At 40.3% G+C, this 26,852-nt stretch overlaps 1 protein-coding gene across 2 annotated transcripts in view; it reads right to left on the reverse strand.

Moving 5' to 3' along the window:
- KCNH7 (potassium voltage-gated channel subfamily H member 7) overlaps window positions 1–26,852 on the reverse strand; it is a 527,395-nt gene that overhangs the window by 124,257 nt on the left and 376,286 nt on the right. For both annotated transcript variants that reach the window (XM_089660084.1, XM_089660093.1), the window contains exons 7-8: window positions 23,887–24,312; window positions 4,628–5,027 (exon numbers count right to left, since the gene is read on the reverse strand). In XM_089660084.1, coding sequence (XP_089516210.1) covers window positions 4,628–5,027; window positions 23,887–24,312 — 826 coding nt within the window. The remainder of the gene's footprint in view (window positions 1–4,627; window positions 5,028–23,886; window positions 24,313–26,852) is intronic.

Below are 26,852 nucleotides of genomic sequence, written 5' to 3' on the forward strand. Positions count from 1 at the left end.
GAGAAGCGCTGTGCTTTGTGAATGGTCCGGCAGTCTTCTGGGACCAGAAGACGGGGAGGGAGGACAACTCAGCAGAAGTGGGAGAGGGTACCTGTCAAATTCGGGTACCCACTCCCCCCCTCCTCTGCTCCCCAAAGGTCTGCAGTCTCTGGTCATCTCCTGTACTATGTCCGCAGTCTCTGGTCATCTCCTGTACTATGTCTGCAGTCTCTGGTCATCTCCTGTACTATGTCTGCAGTCTCTGGTCATCTCCTGTACTATGTCCGCAGTCTCTGGTCATCTCTTGTACTTTGTCCGCAGTCTCTGGTCATCTCCTGTACTATGTCCGCAGTCTCTGGTCATCTCCTGTACTGTGTCCACAGTCTCTGGTCATCTCCTATAGTATGTCCGCAGTCTCTGATCATCTCTTGTACTTTGTCCGCAGTCTCTGGTCATCTCCTGTACTATGTCCGCAGTCTGTGGCCATCTCCTGTACTATGTCCGCAGTCTCTGGTCATCTCTTGTACTGTGTCCGCAGTCTCTGGTCATCTCCTGTACTATGTCCGCAGTCTCTGGTCATCTCCTGTACTATTTCTGCAGTCTCTGGTCATTTCCGGTACTATGTCTGCAGTCCATTTGTTCAGAATATATTTTCCTTGTTTTCTTGTTTTCCTCCTCTAAAACCTAGGTGCGTCTTATGATCAGATGTGTCTTATGGAGCAAAAAATACGGTAGCTATTATTTACCACTCAAATACAACCATTAAAAAACCTAAGTTACCTTTATATTAGCTTACTGTGATTCTATACACAGCAGAAATTGAGGAGCATCAATGTCAGCCGAGCAGGTACTACTACATTTTGCAGTCCTATCAATCTTACACTAGGAATTTGCTGTTAGGAGGAGAAAGCAGGGCTATAACCTCATTAGCCTGGGTGTGCTCCTTCATTATCCAATCAGTAAACTGGGGGCAGGTCAGTGACCAAGTTGTATTGCTTAACTGTAGTATGCCAGAAAAAAAATATAAATCTTTTTCATAGGTAAAACAGTAAATATACACCAGGAACCCATTTCTATAATTATCTGCAATGGTAAAGCCATCCACTTCCAAAAGCTGTTCTGAATTTGTTTAAGTAACTCAAATATCACTAACTTATTTCTAGTTTTACCCAATTTTTTCATAGGGTTGAAATGTTCATGCATGCATTGGATTTACTCTGTAGACATTGGCTGTCTCCTACAAAGCCATTGACTTATTCTTGAAAGGGTCAGGTGACACATTTTCCCCCAAATATCACATGCGATACTGAAAATGTCAATCCACTATTCCTTTATGTAGTAATTACCTCAAAAAGCAAAACTGCTCTGCAAATACCACATAAAACAGTGTTAGAGTCAATTAAAAAAAATATATACATGCATTAACCACTTGCCAGGATTTACCCCCCTCCTGACCAGACCATTTTTATGGCACTGCGTACTTTAACTGACAATTGCCTGGTCATGCAATGCTGCACCCAAATGAAATTTATGTCCTTTTTTCCCACAAATGGAGCTTTCTTTTGGTGGTATTTGATCGCCTGTGCATTTTTTATTTTTTGCGCTATAGACAAAAAAAGACTGACAATTTTGAGAAAAAAACAATATTTTTGACTTTTGCTATTAAACATGTCCAGTAAAATTTAAAACATCAAATTTCGGTGGGCATTCTGACACTGGGGGAAACTGGCTAACTGTCACTGACATCCCCAGTGACACTAATACAGTGATCAGTGCTAATAAAAAGCACTGACACTGTACCAATGGCACTGGGCAGGAAGGGGTTAACATCTGGGGCTATCAAAGGGTTAACTGTGTGCTGTATGCTGTTTTACTGTGTGCTGTGTATGTATTTCACTGTGTCAGGGGAGCTGACAGGGGATAGATCTGTATTGTTTCAGTCAGTGACACTTGGCGATCAACGGGTGTCGGCGGGGAATCACCAGTCGGGACCCTGTGATCAACAGCTCTCACGCCCTACCCGGAAATGCTAAATCACGTATATATCAGTGATTTGGCACAGCCCTGCCACCCTGTAGTAGTATTTCTGCTATAGGGTGGCGGGAAAGCGGTTAAATAAGTAGTGGTCCTTGCATGCAAGATTTAAGGAATGTATGAAATTTCAGCTGGTTTTTAAGGAGCCGGCACCTGCAATTGCATCTTCCCTACAACACTAATCAGTTAAAATGTTAATTTACCTTTACAAAATAAAAGTAGAGGTTAACTAATATGAGAGAAACCCCCCCAACCCATGCAATGTGACAATGTGGACCAATCATACAATCTAAGCTGAAAGCACTGCGCAGAGAAGAGGGAGAAGAGCAAGGATTTCAAATTCCCAGACTGTTGAAATGGCTGCCAGGGTGCTGACAGCTTGACAACGCTGGAGGTGAGTACAATGAGGACAAGGGGGTGGGAAGGGTGTCTGGTATTAGTTCAGCTTTTTTCTGTCAGAGTATAGAGTTTTTTGCAAACGTTACTTACCTTTGTTGAGGTATGTCCAGGGGCGGACTGACCATTTGGGAACTCGGGCACTGCCCGAGGGCCCGGGGTCAGAAGGGGGCCCCATGAGATGCCCCTGGTACCTTTCATAGGATTTTTTGGGTGTGGTTTGAGTGTGGGCAAGGACACAGGGGCCCCATGATCCCCTATTGCCCGGGGGCCCCATGAGTTGTCAGTCCGCCCCTGGGTAGGTCCCACAATGTTTAGGATGCTGGATTCTGTAGAAACCTTCTCTGAAGGACTGCTATGTCCTCTTCCTGCTGCTGAACTTCTGGCACTGTGGGGGGCTTCACAGCTTCAGCTCTCCAGGCTCTCCAGGCTCAGCTGCACTAAAGATAATCCTATGAGGGCGAACCCATTTCTGCATTCTCCATTGAGAAAACCCTCCCATTTCTAAATCGTATTACCTACATTGTGGTCGGTAAAGAGGTTTTCTCAATGGAGGAGAGGGCAGCAGAGGGGGGGGGGGTGTCCTCATTGGATCATCTTTAGTACAGCCAAGCCCAGAGACCTAAAGCTGTTAGCCCCCACAGTGCCGGGTGTTCAGCAGCAGGAAGAGGACAGAGGAGCCCTTCAGTACAGATTTCTCAGAATACAGCATTCTGTACTTTGTGGGACGTACCTTATCACAGGTAAGTAACTGAAATTTTTTAAATAAACTTTGGCTTTAATAGAGCATATTTCTGGCAGCTCCATCTATGTTTCCTCATTTGTGCTTCTTTGTGCTCTCAGGGATCAGCTGTTTTTTTTTAACTCTGCACTTTCTCCTCTTGCTCATTTTGATGGGTTCTGCACCCCATTTCCATCTTCTTAATCCAGCTTTCCATTTACACTACTTCAGGAGCATCTTGTGCACCTGAAGTAGTATGGTTAAAAACACTGGGGTTGATTTACTAAAACTGGAGAGTGCAAAATCTGGTGCAGCCGTGGTAGCCAATCAGCTTCTAACTTCAGCTTTTTCAATTAAAGTGTTACTAAACCCAGGACCCTGAATTCACTATATCTGGTCTCTCACAGTACACAGAACATGGAAGTGCAATTATTTTAGTAAATATAAACTGCTGAATACATTTTCTCATCAGCTGATAGAGCAGTCTTGTGACTTCTATCAGTTTCTAGCAGAGCACATACTAAAATTTGAAAGAGGAGTTTACATTCTGCTTTAGGAGGATGCAGAACCCCTGACCTCTGTCTGGATAGTGCTGATTGGCCCTGTGCTGATCACATGCACTCTCCCAAGAAAAGGAAAAAAACCTCTCTAGCAATACACAGCAAACTGAGCATGTGAAATTTGAAAATGACAAAAAGTGACATTCACTAAAATCACTAAAATCTCATAGTAAAATATTACTGTATCAAACCATTTCACATACATTTTGTCCCGAGTGCTTTGTCCTGTGCCCTGCCTGCATTTTTACTGTTCTTTCTGCCTGGAAACTGAGAAACGTCCATGGCGTCCAAAAAGCGTCCCATTTAGTCAAAAGCGGTTTTAGAGCAGCTAGAATACAGCAATAGTAAATCAGAACTACTTGCAGAATTGAGTGATGATTCGTGGGGAAATCGTCATCGGACACTGAAAACGATTTTGCGACTTTGCTCAGTGATGTGCGAACTTGGTGCTATATTTCAAATTTCAGTGTTTTTGGTTTGATTATATTATTGAATAAAATGTATTATTATATTATTATTTTTTATGATTATGTATTAAATTATAATCTATGATTTCGTGTTTCAAGTTTTATCCTACCCGGGATGTTTACCAGACTCTTGTTTGGACATATTTCAGTGAGTTATTCCTAAAAATTACAGGCCTAAAATAAAAAAAATACATATTTCCATGCAAAAAAATGTACCGCTTTGAGCACAGAAATATGGACATAATCAGACCGCTAGGGAGGCTAATGAGCCTGAAATCTGTCATCATATTTATGTATTTGAGAAGAAGGGTGAAAGGAGTGAGATTCAGGGGGTTGTTTACAATTGCAGCCACTCTTTATATCTTCTACATAAGTAATTTGCCTTTGCAGAGACATTTTATTTTGTGTCCTTCTCCGGCAAGGGCTGACCAAAGCATTAAATATTTACTCTCAAAACAGATTCTACTTACAGCCAATCAACATAACACAAATGGAGAAGATTTTTTCCGAGTTGGTATTGGGAGACACATTTCCAAAGCCCACACTTGTCAGACTGCTGAAGGTAAAATAAAGTGCTGTGACATATTTGTCCTTGATAGATGGTCCCGAGCTGGGGTCGCTGTAATTATACGGTTTCTTTATTTGATCACCAAGGGCATCCAGCCAGCTAATTTTGTGAATTAGGTAAGGTCGTTCCACATTGCCGATTGCATACCAGATGCAAGCAAGCCAGTGAGCAATTAATGCAAATATACACATTAGCAGCATAAGGACAGCAGCACCGTATTCAGAGTATCTGTCCAGCTTCCTGGCTACTCTGACCAAGCGAAGTAGCCGTGCAGTCTTCAAGAGTCCAATGAGAGTGGTGGTCTGTGAATAAAAATAAAAGAGAAAATATTAATAAACTGTAAACATAGTGAAGTAGAAAAAAGATCAAGGTCCACCACGTTAAAGCCCAACTGCAAGCACAAAAAATTACCCTTCCAGTCTAGGGTGATCCCCATGCTCGTATTGGACTGGAAAAGAGCACAAGGAGGGCACACATTTTTTATTATTATTATTAATATTATTACACAGTATTTATATAGCGGCAACAGTTTGCTCAGTGCTGTACATTACAATGGGAGACAATACATGAGACAGTACAGTAACAATACAATAAAATACACGAGGGGTTCGAGGGCCCTGCTCCTTTGAGCTTACAATCTAGGAGGGAGGGATTAGTGGTACAGGAGGAAATAGCTGTGGGGGATGGAGTGGTGGGGAGAGCGGAGGAGATCAGCAGTTAGGTGAGGGAGGGGTAGGCTTCTCTGAAGAGATGGGTTTTCAGGATCTAATGCATGACCAAAGGATCACTGTATAAAACAAAACATACAGCGAAATGGATACTAACAAAATAAATGTATACAGGCATTTTATGACACTAAATCTCAACCCAGTGTAGCTGTATGATTTGTGTTATGCAATAAACCTTCGGTAATGCACCAGGCGTGTGCGGCCTTCTGTGTGTTCTTTTACAGTTGCCTACTAGATTCCCCGATCTGAGGTGGGCTGCATTGATGAAGCATACCTGAAGGATGTTATTCCATTGCTTTTGAAGATCCACTGCACAAGTAGATTCACAGGAAACACTCTATGAACTTGAAGTGTTTTTGTGTTTTGTGCAATCTGTTTTGGACTGGGGTAGAAAGAATAATAAGTACTTACCTTACACCATACTCCAGCAGGCTTCTTCTTACATTTGTGTTCCTTTCTAAGGTGCTCCCAATCATGATCAAATGTCTGCCTCCTTCACATACAAGACAGGGCTAATAGTGTGAGGGGACGCCCCACTGCAGAATTTTTTTTTCCCATCCTGGAGTTGGGCCTTAAAGCAATCATCAAACCAGATTTCTCCATAGCCAACATATAGTAGGGCATAGCCAAGGTTGGCAATCTTCCACACAGACCCTCACACATCATTTGCTGTCTGCTAGTAACATGTTCCCATGTATAATACAATAATGTGTAACAATTTCTGTGCTTACTTAAAGAATAACACCACTTTTGTTGCGGAAAAAAAAAATCCACTCTGTTTATTGCCAGGATTTTACAAACTTTGTTGCAATTTTCTACCTGTTTCTGTTCTGAAGAAATAGCTGTTTGTTCTATGCAGAGTGAAACTGAATGGGAGTTACCTTTTACTTAATAATCAGCTGATGCATTTGCGGTGTTCTAAGGAGGAAAGTTATAGGGTCTGCATCTGTTTAGAAGTAATTCATTCTTGGGGAGGGTCTCACCAAAAATAAATTTTTTGTTCCAGAGGATGCCTAAAATCTAACTTGTACCTTAGTGCAGACTTCTGGGAACATCAGTGAGCCTATCACACAAGCAGGAAATGACATCACTGCGGAAGTTCTGCACGCTATCTGTGTACAAAATGCCTACAGGATGTTATATTGCATTGGATTTTAAAGAAACTTACAACACTGCAGATTGAAAAGGAAAGTTAGTTTTAATGCAAAGGGCATGCCATCACCAAGGAACCTTAGGTAGTAGAGGAGAGCTTCAGCTGCTGGGGAAATAAGGAATAAGGTTGCAGTAGGGATGGAGACCCACTGCAAGGGTAATGCTTTTAGTCAGCTTTGATTAATGTGATTCTAAAGGAAAGATTTTATCAAAGCGGTAGTAAACCGCAAAAAAAAAAAAAATCTAAAATATCTTCTCCCTGCAAGTTAAGAGCATTCTAAAAGACCTGAAAACAAAGCCCTCCAGCGGAGCGCTGTCATGGCTCCCAAGGCTTCTATCTTCATCTGGTTTGCCTTCCAGGTTTGTGAGCTGTGGCCACCTGATTGGCCAAGCTGCAATGTCATCACTGCAGTGCATGAGCGTGGGAGTTTTGGCCCGGGCATGGCTCTCTCAAAGGACGGAATGCCGTCACTAATGGTGCATGTTTATGAGATATTTATAGTACCTACAAGTAACCTTATTAAAGGCTTACCTGTAGGTAAAAGATAAAAAATTGGATTTACTTCCACTTTAAAATAACAAACATGTTATACATACCTGCTTTGTGCAAAGGTTTTTCACAGAGCAGTCCTGATCCTCTTCTTTTTGGGTGCCCCGCTGGAGGTCCTGGCTCCTCCCCCTAATAGCAAGCCTCTTGCCATGGGGACATACAGAGCGCAGCTTTGCCCTGCCCCCCCCTTTCTCCTCATTGGTTTACTGGCTGTGATTGACAACAGCAGGAGCCAATGGCTACAGCCGTTGTGTGAGATGAGGAAAATGAGACCCTACGGAGCCTCTGCTCTCATGCACATTGCTGGATTGAGATGGGGATCAGGCAAATATAAGGGTTGACTGGGGGGGGGGGGAACTGCACCCAGGTTTTTTAGCTCAATGCATAAAGGCAAAAAAACCTCAACTCTTTAGAACCACTTTAAGGACTGTGGGCTGTGAGTTTTGACACCCCTCCCCCCAAAAAATGTAGGAGTTTAATTTACAATTGAGGACTTCATTATTTTTAACCTGGAAATAGTGGAAGTGCTTTAGAAATTCTTTTATATAGCAAACATTTTCTTCAACAGAGTAAGGAAAGCTGCAATCCATGTTATGCTATTGATGTTAGCCTGCAAAGATTCTTCTTTCTTCCTTTGTGAGTACTTGTACAGAAAGGCAAAGGATATACTGTAAGTATCTTCTCCACTCTATCCACAAAAAAATGGTTTTATGTAGTTCCCGTTCTGAGATATATTATCAGTTACTGTTTGTATTTTTAATTCAGCATGTACAGAAGGTATAATAATCAAATAAGGATGTCCCCATGTACAAACTGTAAGAGGAGCACTGGGAAAACTAGTTTGGTAAGGAAAGAGTGCAGTTTGCTCCAGAGTACTTAGCCTATCCAAGACCAATTTTGCCATGAGCATGCTGGTTCTAAATACAGGGGACCTCAACTCTCTTAAGCATTGGGGAAGCCTGAGCACCTGGCTCTAAAGAGCATGTGTGTGTGTGTGTTGCTGTATACAGCTTTTTAATAAGTAAGGGCTACTTTTTTTGTGGATCTGGAAACAAAGCCAAATTTCCTGCTAGAAATTGACTTGATGTGTAGTTATAGCAGAGCCAGGGCTTATTTAATTACTGTAGACAAGCTGCCTAAGTCATTTAATGCTTGAAACATGAATTGTTTAATTATTTTTAATGCTGGAACTGCAAAAAGCAGGTTGTGTACAGTTTGTGACATGACCTGCTATGTGGACTCCCATTGCCTATACCAAAAAAAATCCAAACTGTTGGAGATAGCAAAGCTGCTTTGATTACAAAACAATATTATAAACTATACGTATACATAATTTATATTTATATTGATTAAACATTTTTCTATTAACCAGCTAAGGTCTCTTTTATGGCCAGACACTGAAAAGGTCAAAACAAGCTTACAGCTGTGAATTTGTTTCTGTTTCTCAGTAGGTTCACAGCTTTTAGGTAAAAGTGATCGGGTGGCTCAAAAGCCACCCAATCACTTTTACTGCCAGATGCCTCTTCTGTGGTTCCCAGGCTCTCATACTCCACCTGGGAGCCTGGGACTACAACAGTGTCAGACGGTGGGTGGGAGCAAACAATACCCATTCTCCAATGACCTTTGTAGAGTATTAACCTAGAAGTGCTCAGCTAAGAGCACTTCTGTGTTCAGAGCTGTAAAAAATGTGAAATATAATAATAATAAAGAAAAGTACTGTAAAAGCACCCTTATCATGCTCTGTATAAACATACAAATGCAAACGTGCACGTATGCCATGCATGTGTATGTAAACAATGACCCAATATTGGGTATTGCCGTGCACGCTGGAGTGAGAGAAACAATTTTAGGTTCCTTATTTGCAGTTATAGCAATTGTTAAAAAAAACCCAAAAAAAAACCACGTTATACTTTTGTTTACACTGTACTAATGACACATCTTGGGCGATCAAAGGATTAACTGTGTGCTGCGTGTCTCTGAAGACGTGCATGTGCACAAAACAAGTTGGGTGAACCTTACGTGCTGACGTCACGCCATCGAACCCGGAGTTCGGAGCAGCGGCCATCTTGGTATGCTTTTATGCATTTAACCTTTTGCTGTATCCATGTGGATTACTTTTAACTATTTACCTGCCTTTTGTGCTAGCAGCTACCATATTATCTGCGCTCTCCTTATATCTTGTGTTATATAAATATAGATTAGGTAAAGTGATACTAAACCCAGGACCCTGCATTCACTATATCTGGTCTCCCACAGTACAGAAAACATGGAAATGCAATACTTTTAGTAAATATAAACTGCTAAATACCTTTTCTCATCAGCAGTTAGAGCAGCCTTGTGACTTCAGCAGAGCACTGGTTAAAGCTTGTAGGAGGAGTTTTCTTTCTGCTCTAGGAGGATGTGAAATCCCTGACCCTCTGTCTGGACAGTGCTGACTGGTCCTGTGCTGATCACATGCACTCTCCAGAGAAAAAAAAAAACCCTCTCTAGCAATACGCACCAAACTGAGCATGTGCATGTGACTACGGATTCAGTCTGTATCAGGTGGTCATTTCAACAAGAAGAGGGGCAGAGAAGAGAGGATCAAATAGCCTTTTACACAATGTAGAGGATTCCTTTAGATTTTAAGCTCCACGAGCAGGGCCCTCCTATTTCTTCTGTACTGAAATGTATTGTAATTGTACTGTCTTCCTTATATTGTAAAGCGCTGCGCAAACTGTTGGCGCTATATAAATCCTGTATAATAATAATAATTAACCCTGTAGGTTCTACTGTGAGTATAACAAGCATGCTTTGCTGCATATACAGGCTGATTTTACTGTTGTTGGTTTAGTAACACTTTAAACAGTTACACAAGTATTGAGTGACATAAAAAAAAATAACGGCCAATGTTTTATTCTAAGCGGCCTCTCATTCAAAAAAAATATCATGTTTTATGTGTTTTGAGTCATTTTCTATCCAAAAATGCAGATTTTAACATTGTAAAAAAAATTAAAAATTGCTCAGGAGGTGAAGTGGCTACAAAATTAAAAATATATAATACAATAATTCATATGAAAACACTTTAAAAATGCTAAGGATCCCCAACAAAACAAGCATAACTGGGGGTCCCATTTAGCAGCCTCTCTGGCATGAGCTAGAGCTGCCATATTGGCAGCCCAGGCAATTTATCTGTACCCTTACTGTCTCCATAGCTCACTAAGAACTCTGGTAATAAGATCTGACAGGAGGTGAGAAAGCCCTATTCCTACAGCTTCAATAATTAGAGGGAAAGTCTTCTAAAATCCTTCCGCAGGAAAGAATGCTTTTTTTAATTACGACTTCTCAGGGTACAAATAAAGGTTTTCTATTTTTTAATGACAAGCTAAATGCTGTAGTCTGCATATTTAGTACGTATATTGCTATTCAGCTAAAACTAGTGCTCCTGCTGTTTTCACATGTCCTAATTCACATCAAGCTGAAGACGGCACAGTATAGCTGTGTGGAGGAGTTACAGGGAGCCACGTATTCAGAGCCTGATTATCAGGTAACACATGAAAAGGGTGCAGTTTACAATCTGTGTCCTCCTGAGCAAGCAATTACAGAAGCATAACCTTTCTGAAATCCATTATAGGGAGGAAGTCATGGAATGAGGGTAAATTGGAAGAACATTAAACAGAGAAAAGGATTGTATTTTTATTTCAAAAGAAAGGAGCTCATTTATTCTAACCAACTAATGCTCATGATTTACATACAGAAAACCAAAGCAATACGCAACGGCACTGATGAATTTCAATGACATGACCTCCTAAGTTACATTTGTTGTGCTTTCCGAATATCCATGGATCTATGGGATGATTCAGTTCTGTATACTTTAAAGCATTGTTTCCAAACTGTAGCCCGTGGGCCAGATGCAGTCCTTTGCTTGCATTTATCTGGCTCTTGGGGCACTATTTCTTCCACCGACAGCAATGATGGGGTACCACGGGCAGACTGACAACTCATGGGGCCCCCGGGCAATAGGGGATCATGGGGCCCGTGTCCTTGCCCAAACTCAAAAAAGCCTATGAAAAAGGTACCAGCCAGGGGCATCTCATGGGGCCCTTTACTGACCCCGGGCCCTCGGGCAGTGCCCGAGTTTCCAAATGGTCAGTCCGCCCCTGTGGGGTACTATTCCTCCCACTGATACCAATGAGTCTGCTCTATTCCTCCCAGTGACACCAACAATGGGCAAAATCCTCTTAGTGACACCAATGATGGGGCATGTTAAGGAGGAGTCCTCTATGGCACAGATGGTATGGAATGCTTTCAAGGCAGTTACTAGGGGGATATATATCTCTTCTATTAAAGTGGCAAGAGACCGCGAACAAGAGTGTGCCAGGGATCATGCTGTCTCCCCCTCCCCAGAAACCCTGGCTTACCCATTGCTCCTTATGATGAGGGGCACTAATTTTCGTACAGGGAGACAAAAATAGGAAACTTCTAGCACTCCTCATGGCAGATTTGAAACCCCTAACATTCATTCCTTGCGTTGCCTCCCTCTCTGGTGACATAACTACATCTAGAGTTCTTCAGGCCTTTGTCTCATATTACTCAGACCTATACTCACCTATTACACTTTTTTCTAGGGACAACTTCATGACAGTTCTTGCGCCCTTGCACTTGCCTACTTTACCTACTGAGACCTATGCTTTGCTAGATGCCCCCTTTAAGGAGAAGGAGGTGGATGCCGCAATTGGCTCTTTCCCTAATCAAAAGGCCCCTGGTCCTGATGGGCTACCGGTGGAGTGGTATAAATACAATGTAGAGCTCTTATCACCAAAACATTTGCATTTTTATCATGATTGTCCTCCTTCCTTTTACAAATCCCATGTGGTACTGATAGCCAAACCTGACAAGGATCCCCTTCAATGCGTATCATACAGGCCCATTTCCCAATACAATATGGATTTTAAAATCCTTACGAAAATGTTGACTGGTAGGCTTATGACTGTTCTTCAATATGTTACATCCCTGTACCAAACAGGGTTTATGCCTCAGCATAAACTTCTCCAACTGTACAATTGAGCCAGAATATCTCTAGTTGGGCATTCTGGCATTTTCTTATTTAGAAAAAGCCTTTGCTGTCCTATCGTCCTGCCCTTCTGGCAGGAAGTCCACCGTATAACCTCGTCAGTGTCCACTTTACCTCTCGATTTCTCCCCGGCCCAATTTCTCCTCCACCATATACCGCTCCCCAAACGTCTATACTTCCAATCGTTAGTTATGCATATGATTAATGCTGCTAGACTCTGTCTTCCTGTGCTTTGGAGATCTACTCAACCCCCCTCAATAAAAGATTGGTTCACTCGTCTAGGAAGAATTGCAGAGATGGAGGAGCTGATTGCTTCCTCCCAAGATAACCCGACTAAATTCTCCCATACTTGGTCGTGTTGGATTCACTTCCGAACGACCCACGAATACCACTCCATCATGGGTCTTTCTACCTGACTCTGAGCCAGACCTGTGGCTTTGTATTACACTCTGTATTGTATTGACTCCTCGACCCTTGCTAAGCTGTCGATAACACTTTTCTATTATATCCCTTTCACTGATCAGGTAGTGAGACACTCCTTTTCCCTGGTGCCCGATTGTCTGCTTTATGTCTCTATCCCCTAGGGGATGAGCACACCAGCTCTGTCCTTGGAGCTTCCACCTATATGACATGTCTATCCATACCGCCCCCCCCCCTTAGTCTCCTTCCCCTTTGACCCTTACCCCCCCTTTTTTTTTTTTTCTTCTACACTTTTTTTCTTCCTTCTTTGGCTTTTCAGCTTCTCACCATTTTTTATTTTTTCTTTTCTCCCGACTCCTTCCTCATTGTGCCCTGTACCTGCCATTACTGTCTTTGCTGTTTTTCACATCTTCTCCACTTCATTTTTTCCTTTTTTTTTCCTCTACATATACGTTTATTCCTCTGTCCATAGGCAACCTAATCTCACACCCGGATTACACTTGCACATGTGCCTCTCCCATTCCACGGAGTTATTTTCATATGCGTTGGCTACCTTTGAGTGGTACCTTTGCTGCTCCTCATGGATAGCTTTCTATATTTTCGCAACTTCTTCCTTGCACCAGAAGCCCAGCACCTTTAGCTTTATCCCCTTCCCCCCTACTCTGCTACTCTACGATAAAAGATATATGGGGGTGCAAATAAATGATCCTGCTCGTTTGGTGATATTTTGTACGCTATGTGGTGATTATGATTGGTGTTTGCCTTCTTTTTTTTTTTTTTTTGCTGTGTTCTCGTGTTTTTTTTTCCAAGTTCAACTTCATTATTGTTACAGGTGACACAAGATGGCTTTATTATTTTGTTCGCCTGCATATTTCTTATTGTTTGGCATGTGCGATTTGTGTTTTACCGCGTTTTTCTTTGGCACATTGTATTACATTGTACAATTTATACCATTTATATGTTTTGAATTTTTCTCAATAAACTTTGTGGAACAAAAAAAGAAAAAGCCTTTGATTTCGTAGATTGGCATTATATGAAGATAGTACTTTATACATTTGGGTTTGGTCTGATTTTTCAAAAGTGGGTTAAATTACTGTATAAAAGCCCAGTTAAGGAGATCAAACTTAATGGGATGGTTTCTGATTTCCTTTGAGTTCCTGGATGTCCCACCTGGATCTAATCACCACACGATGAGTCTTTTTTAACCATTTATCTTGTAAGTGCAAATTTTCCATTGATTACTTAATAAATTGTCAATACTGCACTTGGAGGCGCCTTCCTCTCTTTTTCTTGTAGTCCTCAAAGAACTACCATGGCGCTGTGAGTGCTGTGGTAGTTCATTGAGTCTTTCTGTCAGCAAGTATCGGCTCGCCTGTGTGGGATGTACAAGCAAGCAGATACAGTGACAGTGTGCAGGATCGCTGGTGCAATGCTTTACAGGCTCCTGACACAAAAAATAATGAATGCACAGAATGAACTTATCCTTGAAGCTTCATACATACGAAGAGAATATAGGACGAATGATTGTCCTTTTTTTGCATGAAGAGGTTACCAAAGTTATGAAAATTCTTGTATAACAGAATACAACTCTGGAAGTTATGTAACGTATTATATTGTAATGTATTCTTTCCTTACCGAGCATGCGTGGTCTTGTTTTTTTTTTGTACGAATATTATATATATTACAATGATCAGCTTTTATTTATGTAAAACCTTTATCCCAAAAGGAAAAAAAATGTTGCTGTAACTGATTAAAAAATGTGAACGGGAGTTTGACTTTGTTAGTGTATCTAAATCTACTAGTAAATCTAACATTCCCCTCTCCCCAGACTGACAATGCTACTGTCCTAAGGTGTATCCTGTGCTCTTTCATCCAGAGTGGGGGCAATCTAATACAGGAGGTACTAAAAAAGAAAACGAATGCAGCCACAACAGCTAATGACGGTAAGCTGAAATACACTTCATTTTTAGTTTTGGATTTAATCCTGCTTTAAAGTGTATCTCCACTTCTGCAGCCAAATTGGGATAAAACATACCTTATATTTGTTATATGCCCCCGATTCACATATCATAACTTAAAAAAATATTAAATATATTAAAATATTTAAGTGGGTATACAAACAGCAATCAGAACTTGACAGCTTTGCTTACCCAATTCCTCCAACAGGCACTCCAACTTTAAAAAAAAAAAAGTTTTGACTTTCGATATACTTCAAGTGGGCAGTTAGGGCAGGTGATGGGCAGGGAGACTGATGGGCTGACAGACTTTAGATGTTAAATCGAAGAAGCGCACAAAAAAGATTTTCTTATTAATAATGTGAATAGCATATAAGCAGGGCCCGGGCTGCCTTGTGCATAGCCATAGCGAGCAGCCAGGCCACCCCCACATGCCACACAGTTTCCAGGGTTTACGTGACTCTTCGCCCATTCTACACTTCCTTGTGTGAGGAAGGTGGCAAGGGACTGGACCCTTCCATCCTTCTGGTTGCCCCTGTTCAACCCCCTCACTCTCAGGGGTGGCCCCTAATTCCTTCCAGGGAATTAGTTATTATAGTTTTTGCTCTCACATTTCCCTTTCCTTTCGCTATTGGCTATTGGGGACTCCTCTCGTCCAGACATTCACAGGGAGGCCAAGTCTTGGGAACAACTTCCTTTACTGAATAAATTGAATAGCAGCATAACAGTACAGGTTCTAGCCCATCTTTCAAATTCTCCAGACAATGGTAGAGGTAGTCTGAAACTACTCCAGGCTAAGAGGTGCTCATATTTCAAGCTTTTTTGCATTCTCTTCCTGCATATGTCCTCCACAGACCCCCTCCTCCCCATAGGGGAGAACTAAGGAAGGGACCAAGTTCTCTCAGCTTTTTTCCTCTTTGTGCTCAGTTCTGCTACAGTTGGGTTTTACCTCCTCCCAGAAGTTCATTAGGAAAATCCAAGAGAGGGGATTTCCCAAAGGGGAAGAGCAGGAGCACAACTGCCTAGTTCTCTTGTCTTGCTCTCCACCACCCTTCTACCCTGGTCCCCCTACTCCCTTCTACTAATACATGGGTTTCAAGAATCCTCCACTTAGGAGCAACAAGGGGACTTACTCTAATCTCTACCTGCCTACAAGCAGTAGGGATGAGTTTTACTTTTAATAGCATAAAATGGAGTACAGGTTCATTTTATGATGTTAAAGAAGAATGAGGAGAAAGGGTTAAAGTACTTGCCAAAGTCCTGGGTTAGCAGATCCAAGTTTCTGAGCAGGAGGGTGCTTTGATCTCCCTATGTTACGATGGAAAAATGGGAGATTTCTTCAACTGTTTCTCTCTTAGGCCTGACAGCCTGTTTTAAAGTCCCCAGCAAGGGGGGTGGCTCTCCAGTCAAGGGCCAATCTCCACTTAGGGCATGGAAATATGGGTGGATGCCTCAACTAGAGCAGAAAGCTCCCATAACTCATATTTGCCTATAACTTTTCATCTGCACAAGTGACATTCCACCCGCGGGTAGATTATTATGCAGACAAGTCTGAGGATTAATTAGATATGAATTATGAAATTATATACTGTATGGTTCATGAGATCTTTGTTTCTGGTTCATAAACAAAAAATAATACCTTAAATGGGGACAATTAAAACTGACAGATAGCTGCTATCACCTAACCTGGTTCCAATAGGTGCAATATAATAGTAAAATGGTGAAGCGCTAACAATATAGTAAAAAACACAGCAAATATACAATGAGCATACACATGACAAGTAAAATGGAATCAATAAAGTGACAATGCAAAGTGTTGATCCAAACGGATCTCATAAAGTGCTGCTAATGGTGAACAGGTGAAACCTGTACTCTGACAAGTGAACCCTTTCCCAATTGGGAAAAAACAGTAAATCAGCCACCCCTAGTCCACTGGGGGACTGATAATATAGATCATGTGACCCCTCTGGGGGTGAAAACACGGCAAAAGTGAGCAATATATAGATGAAAAAAATATATAATCACTCCTATTAATGTAAAATATACATGTAACCATGAATAAAAGTCCAGAGAAAACTGTCTAAAAATCACACTAGTGCTGGAAAACAGTATAGGTATCCAACATGCAGAGTAACTGTAGATCAACAGCTGTGTGCTCGTGGTAGGTGATCTTCAAACAAGGTGCAAAAAAAATCCTAAATAGCAGAAATGGCCCCTCACCTCAAAGCGGTGACCACAAGGGCCAACTCGCCTTATGAATATCAATCCAAAGCCGCGTCCAGGCCAGGAAGTAGTATGGAATCCACTGACAATAGCAATCTCAGGTCACACTCCCCACATAGCGTCAAAGATATAAAAACAGAACATCCTCCATAGTGTAAAACCTTTTATTAACATCAATAAGCGAATAAAAAATGCCCACTCACATTTAGGAAACAGTAAAAACACATTACCACCACTTAATATGGGTGTACTGCATGGATCAGAAGATGGAAACAAGACATGCGTCCAACCAGGAGTGGGTCACCGGAAATGACGTACGGTCTATTTTACTTGTCATGTGTATGCTCATTGTATATTTGCGGTGTTTTTTACTATATTGTTAGCGCTTCACCATTTTACTATTATGTTTCTGCTTCCCTGAGTGTCTGAGACAAGGCGAGTGACCCATCAAACTGTTCACCTGCTCATTGGCCATCTGACGATAGGTCTGGTTTTTATGTAAGTCTCTCATATTCCAAGATATGAGACATAGGGGAAAACATGGTTTTAACAGAGGTTATCTGATTCTATCACCTAAGCTGAGCTAGGTTTATGAGGTCGGAATCTCTTTCAACTCCTGAGAAAGCTTGCCTTATCTCTTAGGAGGTGTTACAATCGGCAGGTTCTGTGGACAGAGAGACTCCAACACTCTTGGGGGCTTTTACAGCTCCTATGACTCTCCTGTGACATTCCTAACTCACACACATACTGGCCACATGTCCCTGGGCCTCTCAGGAAGGGAGGGGGAAGGAGAATGAGGTAAAAATATATGTCAGGATGGTTAATCCCTTCGCCAAGATGTAGGTTGAAGCCAAAATGGTTGAACCGCGTCCATCTCTGATGCGCACGTTTGCGGCACATATTACATGTAACACCTTAGCAGAGTAGCTAGTAGTAGTTAATCACATTGACCTGGACTTGTTCTATATAGGAGATTCAAGTAACTTTCTCAGGAATTTTTTTTTTGATAACCTAATTGGTGAGGGCCACAAAGTTTCATTACACATACATTTTAGGTATTATCTATGTATTCCTTATGTATTACATATAATTTCCCTTTAAAACTAAATGTAAAAGGGGAAGATCATATAATGTCCTTTAATTATACTTTGAATAAAAAAATGAGATAGGATATATCGCCTGAGACCTCCTCATCCATATTTAAACATCAACATCTAATACTAAATCACCATTTACATAATAACTCAAGAGACCAGCGTATTGACAGTATAGCCTTGGGTTTCTTCACATATTTTACAGGAAATAGGTCTGTACACATTATGATTTAATTTCCACTGTTAAGCAGACATTAATTTCCTTGTTGAAAGACTTTCAGTCGCTCGGAGATTGAGGTTCATGAAAACTATTCCTTCTATGTGAATGCTAATTACATCAACTGTTCTGGAGGAATGTCTTCCTAATGGACGTCAATCAGAAAAGCTGCTGAGCTGCTATTACTAGTAGATTTGTTTTACTAAAATTCCACCAAGCCACAACAGCCTATCGTTTCACCAGAAATTGGTGACGTCAGTGAGATAATTCAACCATGTGACTGGTTACTGGTGAATTAAATTGGGTGAATCCTTACGGAGATTGGAACAGCCAATAAGTGGCTGATTGCATTCCACCATGAGGGGTGTAATGTAACAACCATTTTTAGAACTCATCCTTTAAAAATTCACCACAAACGTTACAAGCTTATTGTTTTATCTCTTTAGCGGTGCGAACTACTATTTAGTGCAACGGCCTACCTGATTGGATACAGATTGTTTGGAAAGGTAGGTCCTCATATTACATTTTTAGTAAATCTACTGTTCAATCCACAAAGATTGGACAGACAGACTGTAATATGTAGAGTGAGTAAAAAAAAAAAGTTTCCTTTTAAAATATCTTATTGATCCTTTAGTTGGAAAATAATAATTTCTAATATGAAAAAATAATACTATATACACTAATTTATTTCCAAAAATTGCTGTATTCAGAGCAAGATGTTTTTAAATAAAACATTTCTCTGACTCTGTACAGATAGATGGACCTTTGGTGTCCATTACAGAATGAACCCTCAGTGTCCATTATAGGATGAACCTTCGGTGTCCATTATAGGATGAACCTTCGGTGTCCATTATAGGATGAACCTTCGGTGTCCATTATAGGATGAACCTTCGGTGTCCATTATAGGATGAACCTTCGGTGTCCATTATAGGATGAACCTTCGGTGTCCATTATAGGATGAACCTTTGATGTCTATTATAGGATGGATCCTGGGTGTCCTTAAAGAATGAACCTTTGATGTCTATTATAGGATGGCACTGGGCTGCATGTAGTGTGAACTGGCCCTTAGAGTTTTTGACCCTCACCCAGCCTGTGACTACAGTGAAAGGAAAAGCAACAGACTTTGTGGCTACCCTCTAATTCAATAGTGCCTGTCACTCCTCATATACAGCCAAACCAGGTATTCAGGTGGAAACTGAAAATTTTAAACTCATTCAATACTTTATTCTTTTTAACCACTTCAATACCGAACACTTTTACCCCCTTCCTACCAAGGCAATTTTCAGCTTTCAGCGTTGTCTCACTTTGAATGACAATCGCGCAGTCAAGCAACACTGTACCCATATGAAATTTTTAGCATTTTTTTCACACAAATAAAGATGTCTCTTGGTAGTATTTATTCACTACTGTTTTTTAAATTTTTGCACTATAAGCAAAAAAAGTATATGGTATATATCTGAAAATCAATAAATCCTGATATACTGATGGACAATCTCATTTCTTGAGGATCAAAAACAGACACATGTACATACATACAGACACATACACACAGAAACATGTACACACACACACATAAAAACACATGTATACAGCCCTATGAAAAGTTACAGTACCTTACCTTTGCTCACACAGCCAGGTACTGCACTCTAGGGGGAGACAGAAAGCACAGAGGACACTCCCCTTCCATTTGCTTTTGCTTTGCTCAGCAGTCTGATGGCTCCCAGTGCAAATGTACAGTGCAGCTGGGCATAAGGAGCTCAAGCTCAACTGACAGTCTTGCTCTGCCAGGACACCACGGCACCCCTGAAGACCTCTGGTGGCACCCCGGGGTGCCTTGGCAGCCCAGTTGAGAAATGCTGCTCTAGAGTAGTGGTAGAATGATTTTTGGGGTGTAATTCTAAGCATGTCCATGCAGTATGTTAGAAATAAATTGTTAAAATTACAACTTAACTAAATTGTGAAAAAATTGGGGCAAAAAATGATATCTTCAAATTATTCATCATTAGTTTAAAAAATATATTCCATAGACTTTAGACTCTAATTTTAACAAAGACTAAAAAAATATACACTTATTTTATTTTCTTCTACAAAAACATTTAGCAGAATACATTTTGGTTTAAACTTATAAAGAAAGATTCTACATTTAATATACAGTATTTTATAATATAATGTAAGGGAAACAGTTTTGCTTTCAAAAGGCTTGGTCTTTTTTATTTATATAGTAAATAAATAAATAACTCAGGGGTTATTAACCAATTCAATACAGGGCAATTTTACACCTTCCTGCCCAGGCCAGTTTTCAGGTTTCAGCGCTCTCACACTTTGAATGACAATTGCGCGGTCATACAACTTTGTACCCAAACTAAAATTTTATCATTTTCTTCACACAACTAGAGCTTTCTTTTGGTGGTATTTAATCACCGCTGGGGTTTTTATTTTTTGAGGTCCAAGAATGTCAGAACAGTACAGATATCCCCCAAATGACCCCTTTTTGCAAAGTAGACAGTCCGACGTACTTAATAAGAGGCATGGCGAGTTTTTTGAAGTTGTATTTTTTTGTCATAATTTTTCGGAAAATGAAAAAATTAAACTATTACTTTTACTTTTACTATTACTATTACTATTTTTTTTTTACATATTGTCACCAATGCAGTACAGTGTCATCATATAACTGGCATGGCGCTGATCAGGGACACTGACTGGTGACAGTATGGAAAAAATAAATTTTGTTTATTTTTTTATTATTTTTTATTAAATTTTTTTTCTTTTTTATAAGATTTTTTTTTCATATTTCACTATGACCAAAGTAGTACAATGTTACCATAGTAACATTGTACTACTTTGGGGAAGTGATCAGTATTTTATTTTTTTTTTTTACACAATTTGCTTATAGCAAAGAATTACTTTGCTATAAGCAAGCATTTACCTGAATGACATTGATTCATTCAGGCTTTTTTTTTGGCCACAGCTAATCACATGACATGTGCATGTGATTAGCTGTGACCATTCACAGCTAGACACTAGTATACAATGGATAGCATGAATGAAGCCATCCATTGTATACAACTGTCATGTGACCTGCTGTGATTGGTCACAGCAGGTCACATGGTACAGTCAACGGGGCCAATACTCAGATCCGTCATCGGCCGTGTCCGAGGTACACGGCCGGTGACAGATTGCACCGCTGCAGGAGCGCAATCTGCGCATGTGCGGGAGGACGCCATATGGCATCCACCCGGAATGCTGATGACATTTGCCGGCCGCCATTTGGCCATAGGGCGGGCGGCAAATGGTTAAATACCAAAAGAAAGCTTGTCTAAAAAAAGTCATATATAATTATTTTGTGAACTCTATTGCCTGATTGAGTAATTGTTAATCAAACTATCACAGCACTGAAAACTGGAAAAAAAGCCTGGAAAGGAGAATAATGTAAATGCTGGTATTGAGGTGGCTAAATAAATGCTTAAAAAAAACCCAAAGCACAACACTGTAGCTGCAACTGCATAAGTGTTCCAGCCACTGTTTGTTGGGTAACTTGGTCTGCATGTAAAAAAAAAAAAAATAAATCAGAAAAACCTTAAGGAATGTGACATAAAAATAATATACTGATAACAATCACTTATATAAGTATCACCTAAATAAAGTAGCAATCTTTGCTAAAACATTTATATTAGGGCATCAAACCAAGTGTTACGCTGACTGAAAAATAGTATATTTACAAATGGAAACGTATTTTTACCACATTTGGTCAAATGGTCGAATGACAATTTTCAAATGGCACCCAGATGCAATTGTATGTTCATCTAACAATACACCTGCCTACCATAATCAAGGTTTAACCTAAAGTCTATATAATTATAAAATTAAAATTATAAAGAAAATGTTGAAACATTAGCGTTAATAGGGATATCTCAGAATTTCACAGATACAAGTGTCTCAGCGGTCAACATTGTGAACAATGATGGATACTGGCAATCTGGCGAATCTGAATTTGCACTCTACTTCATATTTTCTTGCCAAAGGTCTCCGTCATCAAAGGGTAACTGTATTTTTACATTCATTTGTGCCAAAGCCCCCTTCCACATCAAACAGCAAATAGTTATTCAGACCTCAGCTGCAAAACTGACCTGCAATGTACAGCCCTGCTCTGTGCAATACAAGGCAGTATACCTTCAAGATTATGGTTCACTAGCGATGTTTTTGCTCACGGTATTCACCTTCATTTTCTGTCCCAAAGACTCAACAGGAAGTTTGCGGAAATCTCTCAAGGTTAAACAGTTTTCTCTGGAACAAGTGTCCCCATTAGTAGATCTCACTGCACTTCTAGTTTTTGGGACAACTGTAAAATTTTGGATTTCACCTCTCTTTCTGTTTTGGTGACAATAGTCACCAGTACAAGAAAAGGGGTTAATCTTCCCAATAAAGACTCAGACAGCAATAACATTTTGACATAAGGCCTAACCCTTGCCCATTCTAGCCAAAACTAAAAAAGTTTTCCTAAAGATACACATCAATATGAAGTTGCCTCTCTTTCTCCAGCTATAGCAGCCTCCGTTCTTTTGCGAAGGCTTTGCACAAGATTATGGAGTTTGTCTGTGGGAACTTGTCTCCATTTAGCTAAAAGAGCACTTTTGAGTTCAGGTATTCATATTGGAAGAGAAGATCTGGCTTGCAATCTGCATTCCAATTAATCCCATTAATCTCTGCCCAGCTCTGGGCAAGCCACTAGAGTTCCTCCATACCAAACTTGTCAAACCATGCATTTACAGAGCTGGCTTTGTAACAGAAAAGGGTTTTCCCCCAAATTGTTTCAATAAGATTGGAAGTGCAGTTTTAAATGTTTTTATACAGTATGTTGTGGCTTTAATAGTACCCTTCACCAGAGCAAAAAATTGTGCTCGGGTGTCCACATATTTTTGTCCATAGAATGGGGGACATGTATTAATTTTGTGGCACAGCAAGTCAATGCTAAACAGGAGTACCAAGAGAGACTTCTTATAATATTTCAGCTTGTTTATAAAATCTTCTCCTTCTACATTAAGGTTGGACTGCAACACAAAAAAAACTTGCCCCCAAACAATTCTTAATTGTGCATCTGTTTGAAGTGAAAGTCTGTTTCATCCTAATGAAAATCTGTCTAATTTTTGGTGCTACTTCTGTTGCAGACATGTGCAAAACGGTCTCAGTTGGCTTCAAAGGATTGGAGGGGAAGGGGTCCCAGATATACGAAAAAAATACTGTAAAACAGAACCAGTTGTCAGTGCTACAGGAAAAAAGACTCTTAGAGCTGTGAGTCCAAATGAAACCAAAGGGGAAATTAACACCACACAGGCCTTGCTGCCCACTTCAGATCAGGGATATCCATAAACAATAAATACAAAAAACAAAAGGAGAAGGAGCACCGGCTGATGCTCTGATGAAGAGGGCACTGCCCTTGAAAAGCGTAAGCAGCACCCCTGTGGATGGGCACTGTTCAAGCACTGGGACTGGATTGATTTTATGCATTCAGCTGTGTACCTTTGTGAGTAAATTGGATTTTAGTTGCACAAAAATGGTTTTATGATAATGCACTAGGCCGGTGTACCCTCTTCTTTTGTTTTTTCTAGGTAATACAAAATAAACTGCCAAAAGCTTGGTTGGCTTAATTTGCATCTAATGTTGTGGATAATTTGCCTGATATATGTCCCACTGTGTAACACTGTGAATAAGCACACCTGTGGTATGCTGCTATGAAATATCCATAGTATATAACATGTTTCTTCAACTCACCTCATCAGAGCCAGATCCAAATATCAGCAAATCAAAAGGTATCGCTGCAACCATATCTATTAGGAACCAGCCTTTAAAATAATGAATAGCTATTTTTGCAGGATCGCTGACAACTTCTTCGTTCTGATTAACGTATGTGGTCCGGAAGTTTATGAGGATATCGATAATAAACATGATATCGACAATTAAGTCTACGACATTCAGAGGGTTGCAGGAATATCCACATGTGCGTCTCTTCTGCTCCTCTATGTCATTAAGTAGGAAGGCAGCTGAATAAGGAGTGAAAATCGCGGTATAAATAACAAGCAACAAAATGAGCCAGTCCCATACGGCTTTGAAGGGGCTATAGTGCAATATAGTAAACTTATTGATACGAGGTGTTTGAAGTTTGTACTCCGGCAAGACGTCCGCTCCCAGTGACAGAACCTGCAGAGAAAGAGCAGCAAAGATGACAATTAGGGGAAAATATATATGTTTACATTCCCATAAAAGGTTAACATCTCCTCTGCTACAAAATGCATAGATTGATATGCAACAAACTTTCTAGATGCATGGGGGTGCACAAAATAATAAAAATAGTGTTTTCTTTTAGCTTTAACAAGCAAGGATCTCATGCCTTTCATTTCAAGCTGTTCTGAGCTGTATACACACATGCAAATAAATATAGAGACCATAAATATAACAAAGTGCATTAGTCAAAAACCCAGAGAAGCTTATGAGAAGATGCTCCTGCATAGTGCAAATTGGGATTGTATTGGAGATTTGAGATCATCAACTTTCCCATGATACTGCAATGATGTCACCAGTGCCTACAGGGTGATCAGATTCTGGGGTGTAAGTTAGGTATATTTTTCTTTTTCTTTCCTTTACTTTTTTTAAATTCTGCAGTCTTGCAGCAAGTCTTACATATCAGTGATAGGGGTGGGGGGTCTAAAAGAGAGGCAAGGAATGCTATAAACAATTAAAGGGTTAGCTCATCTTTATAAAAAAAACTGCCTATCAAGGTAAGGAGTGCCTGTTGATAAAAACAAACTGTGTAGCTTTGACTAAAGTTGGATAATGTCCTTGCTATAGATATAGGCCTTTTATGTAACACCCAAAGCCTGGCTGAAAAAGATCCAGGGATGGCATCCCCTTCATCCTGCCATGTTGCTAGGAAGTTACTAAGGCACTCTGAGCTGTTTCTTCTCATCCTCAGAAGAGTGAGAACTCAACCCCTGCACATGTGCACTTTACCATCTCCTCTGTTGCATCATCGATCAGCTCAGAGCTACTGGGGGAGGGAAAGCATGCGTGAGGGAGTTTAAACTTGATAAGGAGCTCGCTCCTGTGATCACAGGGGTGAGCAGTACTGGCTGGGATTACCTTAGCAAGGTCCCAGCAACACTGCAGGGCAAGGGGTTGCCATCTTTGGAAGGTTTTTGGCCAGGCTTCTGTAGGTACATAAATGGCCTACAACTATAGCAAGGCCATCATTCAACTTTAGTCAAAGCTACACAGTTTGTTTTTATCTACAGGCTTACCTACATAGGCGGTGTTTTTGGTAAAAGTAGTCCTTTAAGTAGTATCTATCTAAAGAGAAACAAGGTACTTTAGCATGAAACTGCAGATGGAAACCACCATTCTCTGACTCATAGAAGCTCAATTTATTTTGCAAAATGTAAAGTTAATCTAAATGAACAAATCGCCAGGTTCTCTTAAAACTCTACCCCAAACCCAGAGGTACTTACCTTCCATGTATTCCCCGAATGTCCTGTTTGCTTGTGAGAGAGCTGAGTCTGAGTCTAATGTTAGTTTTGTGTTGGAACCTACACAATATTAGGAGAAGACATTTTCCCCTTCTTTATGTGATAGTGTTTGGGCCTGGTGATTGTCTGCTGAGGCCAAAGCACTCCAACCTGGGAGGAAGGGGAGGTTGCATACTCCCCCATACCCAGAAGTACCTTAGGGGGAGAAACAAAGTGAAGGTATAGTCGGGAAGGGGATATTAATATGGGAACCTATGGACCCTAAAAGGACAAAGTTACAGATTTTCTTTAAAGTATCCGCAACATGTGATCTTTAATAAAATAAAACTGACCAAAAACCTAGTATCCTTTTTCTTTAAAATACCATCTGTGCTTCTCCCAGGAACATTTTATTTATAAATGTGAGCCTATTCCTATCATAATTGCCCCTGGTCCACTTGTGTCCTCAACTGTCCCTGATTCTGTAATGATTTTTCGCATGAGCAATTGACACATTCCTAAAAACCTTAAATATATATACATGAATTACTGGTTGGCTGGGAATAAAAACATTGCTAGTATTATAAAGTTTATCCCTTCAGGCTTCACAATAGGGCAGCAGATACAGTACAAGTAGGATCTAAAATAAAGCACTCACGGAAAAATGAAATTGCTGAGTACAAATAACATTTGTTAGGTACACCACTGGAGCAGGAGGCTTGAATAGAAAACATCCATTATCTCATAGAAAGTACTTAGTGGTAAGTGCTCCATGAAACAGCTATGGTCTGGAATTACTACAGCAGTTCCACATTGTTATACTAACTGCTAGATAATATAGCTGATTTAAAGTGCATTTTTCTACCCAATGCTTCCAAAAATGCTAACTCCGGAATATGTTCTGTATTATCAACCCTATACAAACACTATAGTCAGCATTCAATTTTTATGCATTGTTATTTACAGAGATAGTGGCATATTTACATACCAACAGAACAGCTATATTACTAACCTTCCTAAGAAGTATATTACTGAAAGCAAGTGTATCCCATGTGAAACAAATTTACTCTATATGGGAAAAATTATTCAGGTGTTAACAATGAAGGGTACTCCAAATTATTGAATTAGGGTGTTTCCAGTGAAGGGTACAGTTCAGAATAAAGTTCAGTACAGAATAAAAAGTCAAATTAGACCAGCCTTTCTCAACCTTTTTACCATGCAGGAACCCTTGCAATCATT

Source organism: Staurois parvus, unplaced genomic scaffold (assembly GCF_062004578.1).
Source record: "Staurois parvus isolate SC_StPar_1 unplaced genomic scaffold, SC_StPar_1.0 ptg000031l, whole genome shotgun sequence".
Lineage (NCBI taxonomy): Eukaryota > Metazoa > Chordata > Amphibia > Anura > Ranidae > Staurois > Staurois parvus.